Raw genomic sequence first — 19655 nt, forward strand, 5'->3', positions numbered from 1 at the left:
GTTATGTCATGATTTTGAAATTCTGTTTTGAACAGCTCCAAATTCCAAAGGAAAGGAAAAGCAGCACTTTGATTTTTGCTGCTGCTGACTCACCAGCCAGGAGGCACGGTTTCCTGGGACCCACGGCTGCCACGCAGCACGAGTCTAAAGCTGTGTCCGTGGCTCTGTGTCTCTTTGACACGGTTCCCTTCATCCGGCCTCTGCCCAGCAGTGGGCAGAGGTACCCCACTCTCCTGGGAAATAGGCCGGTGTCGCCCACGCAGGCAGGGGGCGGCAGGGGGACCCCTGTCTCTGCATGCAGACTGATGGTGGGAGATTACCTGACAAGAGTTCACGAGCGTTACTGCTGATTAAGTCTTTGAAAAATGTCACCGCTCTCAGGAGCAGGATTTTAAAAAGCTGGCAAAGGACAGCTTCTGCTCCAGGTTGACAACCTTCTTTTGTTTTGTTCCACACCATTGGCCCGAACAACAGGGTGATAAGGCAGCATACGGTTAGCTGAGTGACTCCCTCCGCTGCTGTGATGCTGATACGTGTCTGCACGTAAACAGGAAACCGAGGAAGTCAGGTTTCTCAGTGTCAGATACCCACTCTCTGTATAATGACACGTGATGTATATTCTCAGTGTGTCTTTCTTTTTCTTGTTCTGAGGTGAATACTCTAACCCTGCAATGCGTCCTGTGTGGTCTCATTTTAGTGCCGTGTGAGTTTCTCTATTAATTTTTGTTGTTGTTACTATTATCCTTCACTGAACTTAGGGAATTTTTTTTTTTTCTATCACCTTCCATTTCCTTCCTGTTTTCCTTCTTTGACTCCTTCCACTAAAGTCTCAAAAGTACAGGATATTTTGACTAGATTTCCACGCTGTTATGTTCACGTTGCTTTTGGACTCTTGTTTTTTGAACAACGAATTTATTATAGCTTAATTAGAAAATGCAGACTGTGTTATTGATGGTGACACAGAAACGGTGAGATGTTTACATTTTAGTGTGAGGCCGATTTTACATGACGGAAGTCGGCAGCTAACATTTTGTGACTATTTTGATTTCTGATCATTGAAGAGCACTCTGCTGCCGTCACTTTTTATCGTAAAGTTAAATATGAAACAGTTATAATCAGAGCGCAATTATAAGAATTCCTGGGTGTGTCTAGAGGGTGGATTTATTTTAATTATGATCATCACCAGGACTTAGGTCATACCTACTGTTTGTAAACTTGAAGCTGTTACTGTTTGTAACCCTTTGGCTCCCTGTGAAGGTGGGAAAGCATTCCAGGGGTACAGGCAGGAAGAGGGGCCTTCCTCATTCTGGTTGCTGGGAAGGTACGAGCATCTTGTCAGGGAGTAGCCAATAAGCGGTGACGTTGGCCGGCCGTCCCTTTAAGCTTCCCAGCTGGAACAGACCTCTTTGCCCCAAGGCTGCTGTTTCCCGGCATCCTTTCCCGTGGAGGCTGCTGGTTCTCTGCTGATATTAATAATAAGCTGCACACCATGAGAGTTGGGGGTCAGGGCGCCACCTCTCCATCCACAGAGCCTCTTCCAGCCCTTGACTCCTCCTTGTTTTTGGGGTGATGAGGGTAAGACCCACTTCCTCGAGGGTCTGCCTCCCAAAGGAAGGGCGCTCACCTTCCTTGTCGCTGTTGTCTCCCGACCTCCTTGTGAGCCCTCACACTAGCTGGATGCTTGACCCCCAGCCCCCACCTTCCTTCTCAGCATCATCTGGCCTTTGTCCAGGGCAGAAGCCCTGCTGCTGAGAGAGTTCTTCCAAGAGCACCCACCCTGTGCTGAACACCGTTAACATGTGTTTCAGCTACGGTAAGTCCCGGACACACAAACGAGTTCTGTTCCAAGGGTATGTTCCTAAGTCCAGCAAAGTTGGCCTGGGTACCCAACTAACAGTCACGCATATAGTACTGCACTCTACTGAGTTTATAATACTTTTCAGGCAAACAATGCATAAAAGCCAAACACAGGAAGTAAGGGAAACGATTTTACCCTGACAGCACAGCAGTGCAGCACAGCAGCCGGCCCAGGGGCTGCACCCAGTGCACAGGCAGGAGCAGTCACTGAAGGGGCTGCACCCGGTGCACAGTCAGGAGCAGTCACTGAAGGGGCTGCACCCAGTGCACAGGCAGGAGCAGTCACTGAAGGGGCTGCACCCAGTGCACAGGCAGGAGCACTGAAGGGGCTGCACCCAGTGCACAGGCAGGAGCAGTCACTGAAGGGGCTGCACCCGGTGCACAGGCAGGAACAGTCACTGAAGGGGCTGCACCCGGTGCACAGGCAGGAGCACTGAAGGGGCTGCACCCAGTGCACAGGCAGGAGCAGTCACTGAAGGGGCTGCACCCAGTGCACAGGCAGGAGCAGTCACTGAAGGGGCTGCACCCGGTGCACAGGCAGGAGCAGTCACTGAAGGGGCTGCACCCGGTGCACAGGCAGGAGCACTGAAGGGGCTGCACCCAGTGCACAGGCAGGAGCAGTCACTGAAGGGGCTGTACCCGGTGCACAGGCAGGAGCAGTCACTGAAGGGGCTGCACCCGGTGCACAGGCAGGAGCAGTCACTGATGGAGGAGGGAGGGGGGGAGGAGGGGAGGCGGGAGAGCAGAAGGGCCGTCAGCGACGGGCGACGGCGGGCAGGCTGCAATGCTGCTCACGCCTGGCGTCCACGGCACAGGTTCTGCTTCCTCTCTGAAACTAGAGGCACGTTCTCATCTTGGAAAGTTTGCAACTTGAAGTTCATGTGTAGGGGCCTTGCTGTATTCCTGACACAGGCCGCTGACTTTACTCCTTAAGTAGCTCTGGAATCTGCTAGTTCTCTGCATCCCGACTGTGCCTACTGTTAGATTTCTGCCACCTTTTGCCTGTATTATTGTGGAACCTTCTGAACCAGTCTCTTTTCCTCTCATTTTTCTATTTCTAGTTCATGCTTCACACTATAGCAAGAGTCATCTTTCCAAAGTGTATATTTTATCATTATTATTTGTTGTTGTTGCTTAGTCACTGAGTCATGTCTGACTCTTTGCAGCCCCTTGGTCTGTAGCCCGCCAGGCTCCTCTGTCCATGGGATTTCCCAGGCAAGAATACTGGAGTGGGTTGCCATTTCCTTCTCCAAGAGATCTTCTCGACCCAGAAATTGAACCCGCGTCTCCTGTGTTGCAGGTAGATTCTTTACCGCTGAGCCATACTTCTGAGAGACGTTAATTTCTGGGCTTGAGGATGGGTTCTGCGTTTTCTTGTGTGATGCAGAGGGTCTTACGTCATAAGGGCTCCTTTTTCTCCTCCAGCTGCATGTTGTGTCTTTCCCTATTTTGGACACAGATTCAGTCATATCTTGCTTATACTGAGCTCTCTTTCAACTCCATATTTCAGGTACTTTGATCACAGTCTCAGGAGCTGCTCAAGGAGATTTAGTCCCTAATGGACTGTAATCAACATAAAGGCTCATTATAATGTATGTGAGCTACATGGCAAAGGTCATAAGAAAAGTGTTATCCCAGAGGAAGCATGTAATTTGGAAGACAGCAGAAAGATTACTCTCAGAAAAATAATGACTACTGGGTAGTTTCACACTGATATGCTTCTAATAAATAAGAATATGCTATACCACAGTGCAGTGTTCACGTCTGTGCTGCTACATCGCTTCAGTCGTGTCCAACTCTCTGCGACCCCATAGACAGCAGCCCACCAGGCTTCCCCGTCCCTGGGATTCTCCAGGCAAGAACACTGGAGTGGGTGGACCATACTTTATATGAATGAGTACTAGGTCATGGGTATCCAGATATTTGTTGGATGAATGAATTAATCTCTAAATGAAAGCTTAATTTTGATCAGCCTAATTATCTTAATATTATATGGATTTTAGTTATTGAAAGTTACTTTAGGAAAAGGCTTGGTAATGTAGACTAAAAAGAACTCTGTCAAATGAGAAGTGACATCAGAATATTTAAAGCTTGATTGAGTTTTGAATTTAGATTGGTTGTTCATACTTAACGTATTTAGGGCTAGATGTTTCTCAGCTTTGAAAGGAAATCCTTGAGAAATTTAGATGATTTTTAAAAGAATGGGAATACAGTAAGGGTTCTCTCATCTGCTGTCTTGGACATTTCTGTTTGAATAGTCTGATGTGTTCAGAGATGGCGTTGTTGTTGTTTGGTTGCTAAGTCGTGTCTGACTCTCTGTGACTCCATGGACTGCAGCACTCCAGGCTCCTCTGTCTTCCACTGTCTCCCAGAATTTACTTAAATTCATGGCCATTGAATCAGTGGTGCTGTCTAGCTATCTCATCCTCTGCTGCCCTCTTCTCCTCCTGCCCTCAATCTTTCCCAGCATCAGGGTCTTTTCCAATGAATCAGCTCTTTGTATCAGGTGGCCAAAGTATTGGAGATTCAGCATCAGTCCTTCTAATGAATGTTCAGGATTGATTTCCTTTAGGATTGACTGGTTCAAAGATGAGGTATCAGTTCAGTTCAGTTCAGTCCAGTTGCTCAGTCATGTCTGACTCTTTGCGACCCCATGAATCACAGCATGCCAGGCCTCCCTGTCCATCACCAACTCCCAGAGTTCACTCAGACTTATGTCCGTCGAGTCGGTGATGCCATCTAGCCATCTCATCCTCGTCCCCTTCTCTTCCTGTCCCCAATCCCTCCCAGCATCAGGGTCTTTTCCAGTGAGTCAACTCTTTACATGAGGTGGCCAAAGTATTGGAGTTTCAGCTTCAGCATCAGTCCTTCCAATGAACACCCAGGACTGATTTCCTTTAGAATGGACTGGTTGGATCTCCTTGCAGTCCAAGGGACTCTCAAGAGTGTTCTCCAACACCACAGTTCAAAAGCATCAATTCTTAAGCACTCAGCTTTCTTCACAGTCCAACTCTCATATCCATACATGGCCACTGGAAAAACCATAGCCTTGACTAGATGGACCTTTGTTAGCAAAGTAATATCTCTGCTCTTGAATATGCTATCTAGGTTGGTCATAACTTTCCTTCCAAGGAGTAAGCGTCTTTTAATTTCATGGCTGCAATCACCATCTGCAGTGATTTTGGAGCCCCAAAAAATTAAGTCTGACACTGTTTCCCCATCTATTTCCCATGAAGTGGTGGGACCAGATGAGGTATACGTTAATCAAAATAGCTTGCCAATTCTATTTGGAACTGCATTCAGAGCCTGAAATGTAGTTTTAATAAATTCAGTGATGAAAATGATTCCATTTTTGAGGATGAATTTTATATTTGGAATATTTAGAAATCCTTTGGAGCCAAGTTTGTACTTGGTGGAAAAAGTAAATTGTCTTGGTATTCTTCTTTCGATTAAAAGATGATCTCTTCTTAGGTGAGACCAGAAGTTTTCATGATTCACAAACTGATTACAATCCAAGGAGGGATTTCAAATGGATTTTCAGTATCAGAGGCCTTTCTGGAAATAAGTCCACATGCTCCCATTGTGCCTGTTTGAAGGGCAACGTTGACTGTATAGAATCTAGTATGTTTGTTAGAAATCAGTTGTATCATTTTACAATTAGGATTCCTTTACATTTTGTCTCCCTTTATACCTTTATTATGGGATATTGTGACTTTCTCACATACCTGTGGGTATGCTTCACACAGCTCTCTCACGAAGTGCTCATAAAACAAATGCCAACCCTGATTTTGAAGTTTTGATGAGTACTTCTTTTTCCAGGAACGCTTGTACGCACTGCATTTAATTATGCCTTCTTTTCCTCCCGTGACCGGATCTCGTTCAGTGCAGAACAGGGAGGTGGAAGAGGAGGACTTCCTAGGAGAGTTCTGATGGGGCACCCAGTAGGGGGTCGGGGGGACACACGGGGTCAGTGAAAGCCCACCCCAGCTCCCAGCGCCGGCCTAGGATGAGCGCAGTGAGCAGAGAGGGCTGAGCTTGGTGCCGCGCGGGCCCCAGCGTTCACGGGGATCCTGTCTGAAGGACCAGGAGGACACAGGAGAACTGGACGTTTAGCAGGGTGGCTTAGGGCCTGAGCCCTGACTTTGCACTGCCCTGTGTAAGTGCTTGGATTCCCCCACTTGCTGGCTGCGTGCTAGAGGGAAGGTACTGAACGCCTACCTATGCCTCACTCTTCCGCCCTGTGGGTTAGGGGAGCACTACTTTGGAGAAGGCGATGGCACCCCACTCCAGTACTCTTGCCTGGAAAATCCCGTGGATGGAGGAGCCTGGTAGGCTGCAGTCCATGGGGTTGCTAAGAGTTGGACACGACTGAGCGACTTCACTTTCACTTTTCACTTTCCTGCATTGGGGAAGGAGATGGCAACCCACTCCAGTGTTCTTACCTGGAGAATCCCATGGACAGGGGAGCCTTGTGGGCTACCGTCTCTGGGGTCGCACAGAGTCGGACACGACTGAAGCGACTTAGCAGCAGCAGCAGCAGTTTTTACGGAGTCCTGGCCGTGGAGCCTGCAGGTGCTGTGCCTGGCACGTGGACAGCGCTCGGAGGCCAGGACAAGATGCTGGCTCTCAGTGGGTGAGGACGCGTGCGGCAGAGACGACGCAGCGCTCTCGGCGCACAGGTCTCTCTGTGCCTGTTTCTGTGTCGTGTTCCATCCTTTGTCACACCTCTGTTACCAACACACCCCTGTCAGCGGCTTCCCTCTCCCGTCGACGTGCTCAAGCCCTGAGCCCATGAGCCGTCCTTGGCGTCCCTCTCCCCTCGCCCTCGTGTTCAGTTCCCGCAGTCCGAGTCCTCGGGGTCCACCTGAGGGTCGCGTTCTGGCCCGTGCGCTGTGCGCGCCTCACTGTTGCCGTCAGGTCCGGCCAGGCCAGGCCTTCCGTGCTCTCCCCGCTCTCCCCCTCTCTGGCTCTCCTCCTCTCCCTGCCTTTCTCCACGTAGGATCAGGGTCGTGAGTTTGGAGCCTCTCTGCTGGAGACCCACAGCCCACACTCATGCTCTCAGCGTGCTCACCTCTGACCCTGGTCCTTACCTGCAGTCTTCTCCACCCTCCAGCCAGTGTTCTTCAGACACACCTAGCTCCTTCCTCCCTGAAGATGTTTCCCCCAGGGCTGCTTTCTGGCACTTTCTTTTCCTTCTGGTCTTTTAATCTTTTAATCTGTTAACCAAAATGTCACCTCCTCCGTGGGGTCATCCCAGTATCACCCAATCCAAAATAACCATCGTTCATTTCCTATTATATCACTCTATTTTATTTCTCTGCATAGTACCTAAATATTAGATATTAATCTTGTTGCTGCTGCTGCTGCTGGTAAGTCGGTTCAGTTGTGTCCGACCCTTTGTGGGGCATAGACGGCAGCCCACCAGGCTCCTCTGTCCCTGGGATTCTCCAGGCAAGAGTACTGGAGTGGGTTGCCATTTCCTTCTCTCAGATACTAATATTGCTTATTGCCTTTTTACTGTTTTTGGATCACATGTTTGTTTAAGCCTGTCCTCTATTAATAACTGTGGAATAAATGAATAAATTGAAGAAAACGTCTTCCGTTTGTCTCTGTCGCAGTGAAAGGCTTCTTGCTCGCAGTGTTGAATTTCAGCAGCTGCAGCAGCTGGTGCTCACGGGCCTGGTGGCAGTGTCTCTGTCATTACCCTGGTCCTGAAATGCCAGGAGAGGTAACCAGTATTTTTGGTTACATAATTTGGATATAGTAGTTATCATGCTAGGTAGTATAACTAATGATGGTTAAATGATACAAATACCAAGATCTTATAAATGTTTAAATAATTGGTTGAATTTGATCATTCATTTTTCTTATGCTGTAGTGAATTCTCTCCTTTGTTTGATAAAAAGCCAGCCAGTTATAGTGATTAATGGTATATCATTCCAGCTGACTTAAATCTCAGACTTTTAGTGTCTTTAGGAATAGGTTACTTTTGAAATAGCTTAAAAAATTTTAGGGAGATGATTTTTCAAATGGGAAGAAGAATGACTAATTAGATTGCTGGCACATGTGATGTTTTTGTTTTAACATGTTTTTTAAATTTCTGGTGAGGTTTATATAGAAAGTAGTATGTAAGAGCTCTGTGTGAGATATTGTCAAAAGGGCATTCCAGTTTGTGTAGTTGGGAGCTGAGTAATGTCTCTTTAAAGATCATCCATAGAATGAGCTTCATTGCCAAATAAAATTGAAGAGCATTTTTAAGTTTCGTTACTTTCAAATTTTGGAGAAATTTAATAATATTAACATTAAGTATAGTATTTGTTAGATTACAGAGTTGGTAAGATGAAAATCACCAGCAAGAGACAAGTTTGCAGTAACAGTGAAAACCTTATTAATGGTGTTAAGTATTGTTAATCCTGGCTTGTACATTAGATTGTTGATAACAGTACCTCCAGGAATTGTCAGGACAGGATTTTCTCCCTGGAGAGTCTGTGGAGTCCATGGCGGGGCTCCTCTAATTTCCCCAGAGAGAACTATTATCATCATGTTACCCTGAATTATCTTACTGCTCATTAAACGTTCTTGCCTTCAAATTTAAAAGAAATTAGAGAAATTAATTTAGTCCTGGGAAATTGTTGTTTAACGAGTTTGCACCTGTGAGAGTATGAGCCAGGGGCACAACAGACTGCGTTTTACTTTGAAATGAAAAGTATTTATGTGCAGGAGGGGACTAACACGTAGAAGTTAATCCCAATTAGTTAGCATGATCTGGTGGTTGGTAATTAAAGCGCATTCAGATCAACAAGAGTTTCCTTAATGAGAATGCCGGACATGTAAGGTGTTACATAAAGCTTCCTTCACTCTCAGGTTTGATTTTTTTAGTTGTCATATGTGATTTTGAGTATTTATTTTACTTTTCTGAGATTTTAGGATTCTTTTAACTTGCGGATTCACACATCTCAGGAGATTAAACATAACTTACCACAAAAATGTAACGCACATGCTTCCAGCGTCTATCATACCCACGCCCTCTATTTAAGGGGTCACGGTGTCTTACCGTTAGCGATGAAGAGATGAAGTGACACCAGTAAAAACAGTCAAACAGTTACATTTTAAGACTTAATCCAAAAAAGAATCCGTTTGAAAAATATTTTAGGGAGTTATGTGGTCTTTATTTCGTAATTGTGGAAGCTACTTTGTGCTGAATTAGTCATGTCCCTCAGTTTCTTTTGTCACCAAGAGCTTGCAGTTTCAAACTTGGAGGGTTTACAGGCTTTCAAGCAGTTGCTCTCTTCAGTTCCCTGTGACTTTAAACTTGAGTGTGACCATGTTCCAACCAGAAGCCGAGTTACCACCACACATGGTTTTAGGTATTACCTGCTCCCCCACAGTAATTAGAAGGCCTTTGGGCAGGAAAATTTTACTTAGATATAGTGTATGTCTCCAAGGAGCCTTATATGCAAGGGGTCCGGCTGTGTTCATCTGTGGATCAGGGCGAGAGTCCACGTGCTAACTGGAGTGTCTGGCTGGAGGGCGAGCCCAGGGCTGGGCAGTGCTTGGTAGACCCTAGGAGAGAGGCTGCTGGCACGCGGAAGTCTGGCTGTAGATTCAAGGCCCAGAGAAGGAGGGCCGAAGAAGAAAATCGAGGTTAGGACTAGGGAGTTTCAGTCCTGACGCCTCGACTTGGAGGAGGCTGTGGGGAGAGAGGGTCGGTGGCAGGCTGTGACCGTGGGTGCCCCCGGGAAGGGGCATAGGTGACAGTGAGCACGTGCGTGTGCGAGCTCTGCCCCTGGCGACACTCGCAGGCTGCCCTCAGGTGGGCTCCCGCCTGCCCTGGGGAAGTGGGTACAAGGTTTGGGCAGCTGCCCAGCTGAGAAAGACACTGAGACTCAGATGTGAGGCTCCAGCCCAGCCTTGTGGAGTGCCTGCAGACCCTGTGCTGTTTCTCTGGGGCTTTGTGAGAACCTGGCTTCCCTGGTGGCTCGGTGGCAAAGAACTCGCTGCCAGTGCGGGGACTCACGTTCAGTCCCTGGATAGGAAGATCCCCCGGAGAAGGGAATGGCAACTCATGCCAGTATTCTTGCCTGGAAAGTCCCATGGACAGAGGAGCCTGGTGGGCTTCAGTGTGTGGGGCCGGAGAAGGGAATGGCAACTCATGCCAGTATTCTTGCCTGGAAAGTCCCATGGACAGAGGAGCCTGGTGGGCTTCAGTGTGTGGGGCCGGAGAAGGGAGTGGCAACTCATGCCAGTATTCTTGCCTGGAAAGTCCCATGGACAGAGGAGCCTGGTGGGCTTCAGTGTGTGGGGCTGCAGAGGGCCTTACATGACGTAGTGACGAGAGCACCATCGCTGTCAGGGCAGGCCTTAGGCGGCGGTGCTCAGGGCTTCACATATCACCCCAGCGGGGACAGTGGGTTAGCACTCAAGTCTCCCGATCTGGCAGGGGTGCAAGGCAAGTCTCCGTCTCACCCGTTGGAAGCTGTTAAGGGCAGAGGGAGTTCTTTCAGCTGTGTTCACCTATTTAGTAGATACTTACTGTCTGTTTCATGTCACGCCACCTTCGTGGCATCTGGGCACAAGCTTGGTTTCTGCCTTTGAGAAGCTGTGCTTGGAGGGAGAAATAGACACATGTAAACAAATAATTAAAAGCCACTGAGATCCGGAACCCAGCCCCGTGCCTGAGCTTGCACGGCTGTCTGCAGAGTTGACTGCTGCTGAAGACTGTGGGCCCAGGGCAGGGGCCCCCTGGGAAGGGCTGTCAGATGGGTCTCCACGGTGAGCAGAGGTGGGCCACGTGTGCAGAGCACAGGTCCCCAGAAGGCCGGGTCACTTGGACGCTGTGTGTCCTCACACAGGGGTGAGCTGCTGCTGGACTTGGAGGCAGACGGGAAGGATAGTGGGGAGGCCGGGGCAGGTGTGGGGTGTCTGTGAGACCCCCTGCCTCTGGTGTAGGTGGGCTCAGTGTGTGATGGAGGAGACAGAGTGGTATTTAACTTTCATAAAAGCTGAAAATCCTTTAAATGACTCACATTATTCCAGAAGTCATTTCATGGGGCTCAGACACATAGCCTGGTGATGAAGGGGCTGCAGGGACTGAGACCCCGTTTATGCACTGCATGGAGAGCAGGGCAAGGCAGTTGCAGTGATCTTACTTGCTTTATTTTGTATCCAATTTGCATCTCAGTATTTTGCTGAGTTATTTTATTCCCCAGCATAACTCAGGTGCTAAGTTAAAAAATATGGGGAATTGGACCACATCCAAAAAAAAAAAGAAAATACAGCTCTTCCCTAAAAATAGTTCTTTACTTGCATGGGCACTGGCCTGATGATGTCATCTCTTTTATTTTAAGCACCTCATACAGTGCTGTTTACCTGGGACATAACTCATCCACATGCAGCAGGGCACCGGCCACAGCGTCCGAGAATCACCGGCCAGGTGTGTGTCACCTGCCCGACCATGTCTTAAAGGAGACCACCCTGTGCCCAGGCTGATCTTTCTGCAGATCACCACAGCGTGCCCAAGCCTCGGGGTGGGGGTGCTGGGATGTGCAGCCCCGCTCCGTCTTATGTCTGCTCCTCGCATCTAGGCCTGGCGACAGGACACGGGAGCAGATGAGACAGGCTGTCAGTCAGCCGCACTGCCCTTTGAAGAAAGGCCACGGGGGGAAGGGTGCCGCAAATGGGCTGTGAAGTTTACATACACTGCCCACTGTTAAACAGATTACGTCTAATGAAGTGTCTAATGCTCAGGCCGTATCAGCCTAATCCTGGGTGGCAGCTCATCCCTCTGCTGCCAAAAAAACGCCGCCCTCTGGCCCTCACTCGCCACTCCGGCGGCCACGCGCAGGGAGGCGCCCAGCCTTAATAAACCCAGACAGTGTGTGATCTGACATGCAAATGTAGGTCATTGCATATGTAAATGTGTGATTAAGCGCCTGCATGCCAAAACACATTAGCCGTCCTCCGCGCTCAGCATGCGGTCGTCACAGCGCCTCAGCAGCCCCCGCGCACGTTTGTCAGTTATCGCGCGGACAGGGGACGGGGGTCCCTGGCAGGCCTGAAGTGCGTGCGTGGTTGCGTTCCCGATGAGGAAGCCGAGTGTCACCTCGGAGACCCATACCTTTTCATCTGGAGAAGGAGCACTCTAGATGTTTGGAAGAGAGGAAGGAAACCCACCTCTTCCATGTTGCAGTCTGTCCTAGTGTGTAAATTAAACAAAAACAAAAACACTTGTTAGAAAAGCTTGGACAATTGAAAGTCTCTCCTCGTTAAGTGAAATGAAGTTACGAAAGCTAGAAGTTGCTAACATCCACTGACTATATCTAAAAAGTGAGACTTCGTAAGTTTCGTTTGTTAAGTAGGTGACAGTTCCTTGATAGATCGGTTGGTAAAGAATCTGCCTGCAATGCAGAAAACACGGGTTCAATTCCTGGGTCAGGAAGATCCCCTGGAGAAGGGATAGGCTACCCACTCCAGTGTTCTTGGGCTTCCCTGGTGGCTTAGCTGGTAAAGAATCTGCCTGCAGTGAGGGAGACCAGGGTTTGATCCCTGGGTTGGGATGATCCCCTGGAGAAGGGAAAGGCCACTCACTGCAGCATTTTGGCCTGGAGAATTCCATGGACTCTATAGTCCATGGGGTCACAAAGCGTCGGAGAGGACTGAGTGACCTGGAGAGTCGGACCTGGAGAGTTTGACCTGGAGAGTCGGAAAGGACTGAGTGGCCTTCACCTCACGTCACTGTGACAGCTGTAAGCTCGCCTCAGCGGCCACGAAAAGAAACCTTACCCTTGAGCAGCGCGGCAGGTCGTCTCCTTTATTTTATGATTTCATTCCTACTTTTTATTTTCATTTTTGGTATGTGTGTTTCTAGTCCCATTTCTGTTTTATTCATCAAAAGGCCTAAAATTGAGAATGCTGTGGGTCATCGCATAGGGCACTGTAATATTGATTACATTGTAGGTGGCTGTTTAGTAACCCCAGAGGATGGCTCACCCTGTGTTGGGAACTGGGGCTTGGGCATCAGCTAGCTATAGATCCTGGTGTGATAACATCTGCCTGATAGGATCATCACGAGAATGGAATTAAATAGCATAAAAAGTACTAATTTATAGGACCAGTTACATTATAGGTGCCAAAATGGGACCTTTTTTATTGTAGTCGTGTTATTATTCTATTCTGCCAGTTATTTATGGTTTATATTCACATAACGAATTTGTGAAATTTGTATTCTGATTGTTTTGCATGTCTTAAAGGAAGAGTGGTATTTTTCTTATTTTGGACTTTTCAGAAGAAAGAGAAGCTATGCACAGTAACAAGTTATTGCTACTTTTCCCCTCTTTTTTGATAAACGTTGCATTTGAATGGCAGTGAAAGTCCAGCAGAATTCTACAGTTTTTTGCTAGCGTGATAGATATAGTGACATGAACAAGGCCGCCTGTGTTAGGGGTTAATGTAATGCCCATATATACGTCAAAACAGCCTTTGCATACGCCATGGGGTTATCAGCCCTAACTACGGTTTATCTGAGGACCGTGTATTTGAGTTCAAGCTGCCTTGGTGGGCTTAGGAACCCGTGCGCCCTTTGTTTGCACCAATAGGTGTTTAATGTTCGGCCTTAATCAGGCCCCACAAGAATGTCATGTTTACTTCGAGTCGGCCCAGAGTAGAGAAGGTCCATTCAGATGTGAGCAGAGTGGTACCAGGCCAAGAAGGGTCTACTTATCAGGAATCCCGGGATCTGGAAGAGGTCCACGAGTGTTTGGCCAAAAAAAAGGGAAGATGGAAAAGCGCATGTGATGGCTGAGCCGCTTCGTTATGTTTCAGTAGACTGAGCTGCTGCAGGTAGAGCAGGAGTGACATGAGGCACTGCAGAGGCAGCCTTCCCGGGGCGTGTGTAGTGGCCTCTGCGCTGGACAGCGTTCAACCCCATAGGTGCGCAGCTCAGGTCTGTCCTGTGGCCGGGTGATGGATGACTGAGTCTGTAAGCAAGGAACAGAAGAATTAGGACAGTGGATAGAACACATCCACCCCCAGAGGGGCCCACGGTGATGCCCCCTCCCAGCCCCATGATCCACTCAGCACAATTGAGGCCCCTTTGTGTGTCCACATGGGCTCTTTCCGAGCAGAAACACTTCTTAGGATACATCTGCTTCCCTGGGGGCTAGTCCAGTGCCCGCCGTCTAATGAGTACTAAAAAGTGTGAGTTTTAAAAAGAAATGTCTTTTCCCACGAACAGCAAAAAATATATTGTTTAAAAGGTATTTATGTACTAAGTGACAGAAAGAAAGAAAGACCGTGAAGTTGCTCAGTTGTGTCCAACTCTTTGTGACCCTGTGGACTGTAGCCTACCAGGCTCCTTCATCCATGGGATTTTTCCAGGCAAGAATACTGGAGTGGGTTGCCATTCCTTCTCCAAGTGACAGGGGCCTATCTGAAAGGCTACACACTGTATGATTCTAACTATGTGATATTCTGGAAAAAGCAGAACTGTGGGTCCAGTGAAAAGATCGGCAGCTGCTAGGTGTTGGTGGGGAGCGAGGGGTGAACAGGCAGAGAACAGACGGTTTTTTGGGCAGGGAAAATATACTATGGTGTTAAATATACTATATACTATACTATAGTAATATAAATACACTATGAAGCTCTGGGGAGCTTCCCAGGTGGCTCAGGGGTAGAAGAATCCACCTGCCAATGCAGGAGATGCAGGTTCAGTCCCGGGGTCGAGAAAACCCCCGGGAGAAGGGAATGACACCCCACTCCAAGCCTATGGGCAGAGGAGCCTGGTAGAGTCCAGTCCACGGGGCCTCGAAGAGCTGGACACAACTAAGCGACTGAGCATGCGCACAAGCACTCTGATTACGGATATAGGTCGTTATCCCTTTGTCCACGCCCACAGAATGTTCTGGGAAAGACTGAAGGGGGAGGAGAAGGGGAGGACAGAGGATGAGATGGTTGGATACCATCACCGACTCAGTGGACGTGAGTTTAAGCAAGCTCTTGGAGTTGGTGATGGACAGGGAAGCCTGGTGTGCTGCAGTCCATGGGTCGCAGAGTCAGACACAACTGAGCGACTGAAGTGAACTGAGAATGTCCAGCAGTAAGGGTGAACCCCAGTGTTAACTGTAGACTTTGGGTGATAGTGACTTGTCAGTGTAGGTTCGTCAGTGGTGACCAGGGTCCGGCTCTGATGGGGTGTTGATAACAAGAAAAGCAGTGCCTGGGTGGGGGTGTACCGGGAACCTCTCTACTTTCCTCTTAATATTCTGCTTTTAAAAACTTAGGTCTTAAAAAAAAAATGTAATGATCAGGTGGTAGACTTGCTGCCCCTGGAACTGTTCTTTGCAGAAGTTAAATATCATCAGGAAGTTTAGAAGGTTTTCATGTGCTAGTTGGCAGGGTGACTAAGTGAGTATGTGTGTGTGTATGTGTTTATTTTTATATAATATGAATAGTTTGATAAATACCTGTCAAACAAATGACTGTCTACAGGTTTACCATAGAAATCACCTACTTAAGTGAAGACAATTGACAATTGTGTGCATACTGTGTGATTGAAAACTTTCCTGACTTTTTTAATTACAGAAGGCCTTACGACCGGATATGGGCTATAATACGTTAGCCAACTTTCGAATAGAGAAGAAAATTGGTCGCGGGCAATTTAGCGAAGTTTATAGGGCAGCCTGTCTCTTGGATGGAGTACCAGTAGCTTTAAAAAAAGTGCAGGTAAGATGACTTTAATTTTATAAATCCATGTAAAATTATATTCTGTGAATAGTAAATAGAGAAAAGTATGTCCTGAACGATTGGGTCATGACAGTCTTGAGTTGAGAATGATGGGAAAGAATAAAAATTGTCCTGTAAACGCTTGCATTGAGTGCCGTGTATGGTGGAAATCACTTTTTAGTTGTCATGCTACTTCTAAAGCTGAGCTCCTCTGTTCCCCCGGCTTCAGCCGTGGCTGGAATGGTCTTGGGAAGGCTTCACGGCTCTCGGATTTAAGAGGCACGTTGGAGTTGCCACCATGGCCCCTAGCTGGGTGAGTGGCTACACGTCGCAGCCTCAGCTGCAGGCCTCGAGCACGGAAACCCGGCTCGAGGAATGCACTTCCTGAAGCCAGGACTTGGCGGGCACGCTCCGGAGCACGTCTCCGTGCTCAGGGAGAACCAGCCTGGCAGTAAAAGACGGAAAACCAAGGTGAACTTTATTTACTGGAGGAGAGAAAGGGAGACAGGTGAATGCAGGGGATTGCTGTCCTGCTTACCATGCCCACGCTGCGTTGGCATCGGCCCTGGCCTCCTGCCCTGGCTGTGTGGGGCTCCTCAGGCGCCCAGGTCTGCCCAGCTCCCCTGGCCCAGCCCTGCCGTGCTGCCCTGGCTGTGTGCGGGCTCCTCAGGCGCCCGGGTCTGCCCACACTGCGTTGGCATCGGCCCCGTCCTCCTGCCCTGGCTGTGCGGGGCTCCTCAGGCGCCCGGGTCTGCCCAGCTCCCCTGGCCCAGCCCTGCCCTGACGGGCCCACTGCCTCCCCTCTGGAACGCTCTCACCTTTCTGCCTCAGAGTGTTTGACATCCTGCAGTATAACTTCTCTTTTCAGAGAGAAGGTCGCTCTTGTCGACACTCGCCTGTAGACTTCCTGTTTTATCCTGCTACCTGGTGTCGTTTTCTCTGTCGAGTCCTGTGAAACCTCGGTGTCCTCCTCCTCTTACTATTTAATTTCATGAAGGATCAGTGTCCTTGCAGCAGCCTTCACCAGCAGAGGGGAACAGTTTTCCCTTGTACAGTAAATGTTTATGAAAGCGTTTACAGGACACACGTGTCAGAGGTCAGGACTGGAACAGGTGCCCTCACACCCACCCCGTGGCTCAGACACAGCCGTCACTCCCTTCCCTCGCAGGTCACCACGTCCTGAGTTTTGTGTGTATCATTCCTTTGCTTTTCTCGAGACTTTTCTCCATATCAGTATAAATTCTGAATGAATCTGTTGTTTGCTTCTGCATTTTTGAATTTCCATAAATATTGTCACGGGTTGGTGTGTGGCTACGCTTCAGTCTTTACAGGTGCAGTATTCGGGTGTGGACATGCATGTGTGTGCGGTATCGCCTGTGGTGTGTGTGGTACCCGTTCCTGCGTGCTGCTAGTCTCGGGTGTGTGCGGTTCTATGCTGCTGCAGTATTTCTGTCGTGTTCATGTCAGGTCCTGTGTGTCTCCTGGCGCACACATGCAGGACTCTGCCTTTTGTATGTGCCTGAGACGGAAGCAATGAGCCTTCCTCTCTGCTTTGTTGTGTTGCAGTTGGGACCTCTTCTAGTTTAAGCACAACTCCCTCTACACACAAGAGAGGAATGATGCTGCGAAGATATTCTTAGCTTATGTAATTAGGGAACAGTTATCTTAAACCTTTACAAGAAGATATTTGCATTTCAGACATGTTGATTTTTGTGATATATTGCACTTGTGCTGAGAAAGAGAGACCAGGGTTCTTCCTTTTTAATAAGCCACCTCTGCAGCTTAGTATGAAAATGTTTTAAAATACCATTGACCAGACTCCTTTCCTGTCTGAAGAATCCTAGCCTCTCTTCAGAAACTTCACCAGGAACCAGACATTGGATTTCCTCCTGCAGTTTGTTATTTTAAGGCTTCTTACTGGTCTGAAGGGCTGCGTCACTGTTTCCAGCTAATCCAGGACCCTTCCTGGAGGAGGCCCTGTGTTGAAACGCTGCATCTATAATCCGTTGCTCTGCTCACAGTGTTTCATGAGACTCTGCAGGAGCAGTGTCCAGGCTCCTCCACGTGGTTCTCTGGGCGCTTCTGTGCTCTGTCCGCGTGTCAGGTTTCAGTTTGCCATGACCGGCTTGCTGGAAGCCCCAGTGACTTTCCTGGACGTCTGCCTGGTACCTGCGTGTGCAAGGGAGGGAGTGTGTGCTGAGCGCACTTTCCTTCTCGAGATCACACACGGATCGGGAGCCTGCGGTGGTGACAGGATTATTGGTCTTTTGGAGAATGCGCCCTATCCCGTCACAGTTTGTTCTCCACCATTATGGTGCTCCTTAACTGGGGGGCACGGGCTGGCCTTGCTGCCCTGTCTCCCAGCCTCCCTTCCTGCTGCTCCTCCAGTGGGAGCGGGCGTCTGGTGTTCAGTGGTTAGTGCCAAAGGCTTTGAGAACCAAGATGAACAAAATAACAGGACTCAGGGATCCCAGTGCAAGTGTAGCCAAGACACGTCTGTAACAGTGAGAGAGGAACCCCACGGGAGCAGCCTTGAGGAGCCCAGAGTGAGAGGGAGGTTGAAAAAGTCTCCCCAGGGCCCTTGGCCTGGGTCTTAGAACCGCAGTTGTATCGGAAGACTAGCAGCCAGTTGTTTTGATCTGGTCCATGCGATGTCTAGTTATACTCAGCTCATCCATCGTTTGGTCGTTAATTCTTGTCTGCCTCTTTGCAACCCTGTGGACTATAGCCCACCAGGTTCCTCTTGTCCATGGGATTCTCTAGGCAAGAATACTGGAGTGACTTGCCATGCCCTTCTCCAGGGGATCTTCCCAACCCAGGCATCAACCTGGGTCTCCTGCATTGCAGGCAGATTCTTTACCATCTGAACCACCAGGGATGCCCCATATTTGCTTATATTTAATAGCTATTTTAAAGCATTCATCAAGAAAATCAGTTGCAAGTCAAATTTTCCATAATTCAAGCTTTTAAAAAACTATCCCCTTTTAAAGCACATTAATGCTTTTTTACCTGTGTTAATTTTTGATTCTACATTCTGCATATTTTGCATGCAGTCCTGATTGCAATTAGGATTTTTATGCATTTAAAAATTTATGGGTAGTAGTTTCTTTTGTAATGCATGCAGTGATTTTAATATATTTCTAACCCTTTATGGCCATATATGCAGTCTCTTTTTCAGAGTTCACTGTGATTATGGAATTCATCCCAGTTAAATATTTGGCTCCATCTTTGTCCCTAGTCTTCCAGTCTGCAGGGCCTTTTTTTCTTTTTACAGTGTGTTCTCAGCGCCTTGCTCTTATTTCCCTGTGCCGCTCCCAGCACCGCGTTGTCTCTGCCGAGACCAGGAATCCTGGTTTCTCCCCAGGCCAGCCAGCGGAACCTGGTGGGTCTGCTCTCAGTGGCGTCCGGGCCCTCACTGCGCTCCGGGGCTTCTGTCTCAGCCGGCCACATCCCCTCTCCTGTCTCCCTCATGCTCTCTTTCCACCGGACCTTGTCTCTGACTTCATCCTGACCACGGCACACTGGCCCACATCCCCTAGACCTCTTACTTCAGGTCTGACCTCAGTTGTCTGGTTATGTTACTTGGACCTTTGTCAGCTATGAGAGCAACGTGGATGCTTCCGTTTCAGAATGCGCCCCGTCTTGCTCAGCCCCGGGCAGGGTTTCTCTTCGCGAGTGTTTCTTCATTTCCGCTTTCACTGGGAGTCCCTGTTCCACGCCCACAGCCCCGAGGGGCACTGCTCACCTCTCTCTGGAGGTGCACTCTCCTGCACGTCCTACTTGGATGTGTTTTAGCCACAGGATAAGCAGAACCCAAACCAGCAGGCCTGCGTGACTACAGCGTTGGCGGTGGAAGTGCCTCGGCAGGCTGCGTGCCGTCAGGCGCAGTGGAAAGCGCCCACCGTGCTCCGTGCTGCTTTCCCGTCATGGCCGCCCTCGCTCCCCTTCCCCGCCTGTGCTCCAGGGGGGGGCCTTTCTCCTCTGTCGCCCGGTTCCCTCCTCCCTGCAGTCTCACCCCTTGCCATCCTCACGATGTCCCCGCGGCCACTGCTGCTCCAGCACCCACCGCATCTCCCTGC

The 19655-nt window shown here is 48.9% G+C and overlaps 1 protein-coding gene across 4 annotated transcripts in view; it reads left to right on the forward strand.

The window, feature by feature from the left end:
- NEK7 (NIMA related kinase 7) overlaps positions 1–19655 on the forward strand; it is a 138304-nt gene that overhangs the window by 56713 nt on the left and 61936 nt on the right. For all 4 annotated transcript variants that reach the window (XM_055583145.1, XM_055583148.1, XM_055583146.1 and 1 more), the window contains one exon: positions 15436–15576. In XM_055583145.1, the coding sequence (XP_055439120.1) occupies positions 15436–15576 (141 nt within the window). The remainder of the gene's footprint in view (positions 1–15435; positions 15577–19655) is intronic.

This window comes from Bubalus kerabau, chromosome 5 (assembly GCF_029407905.1).
Source record: "Bubalus kerabau isolate K-KA32 ecotype Philippines breed swamp buffalo chromosome 5, PCC_UOA_SB_1v2, whole genome shotgun sequence".
NCBI lineage: Eukaryota > Metazoa > Chordata > Mammalia > Artiodactyla > Bovidae > Bubalus > Bubalus kerabau.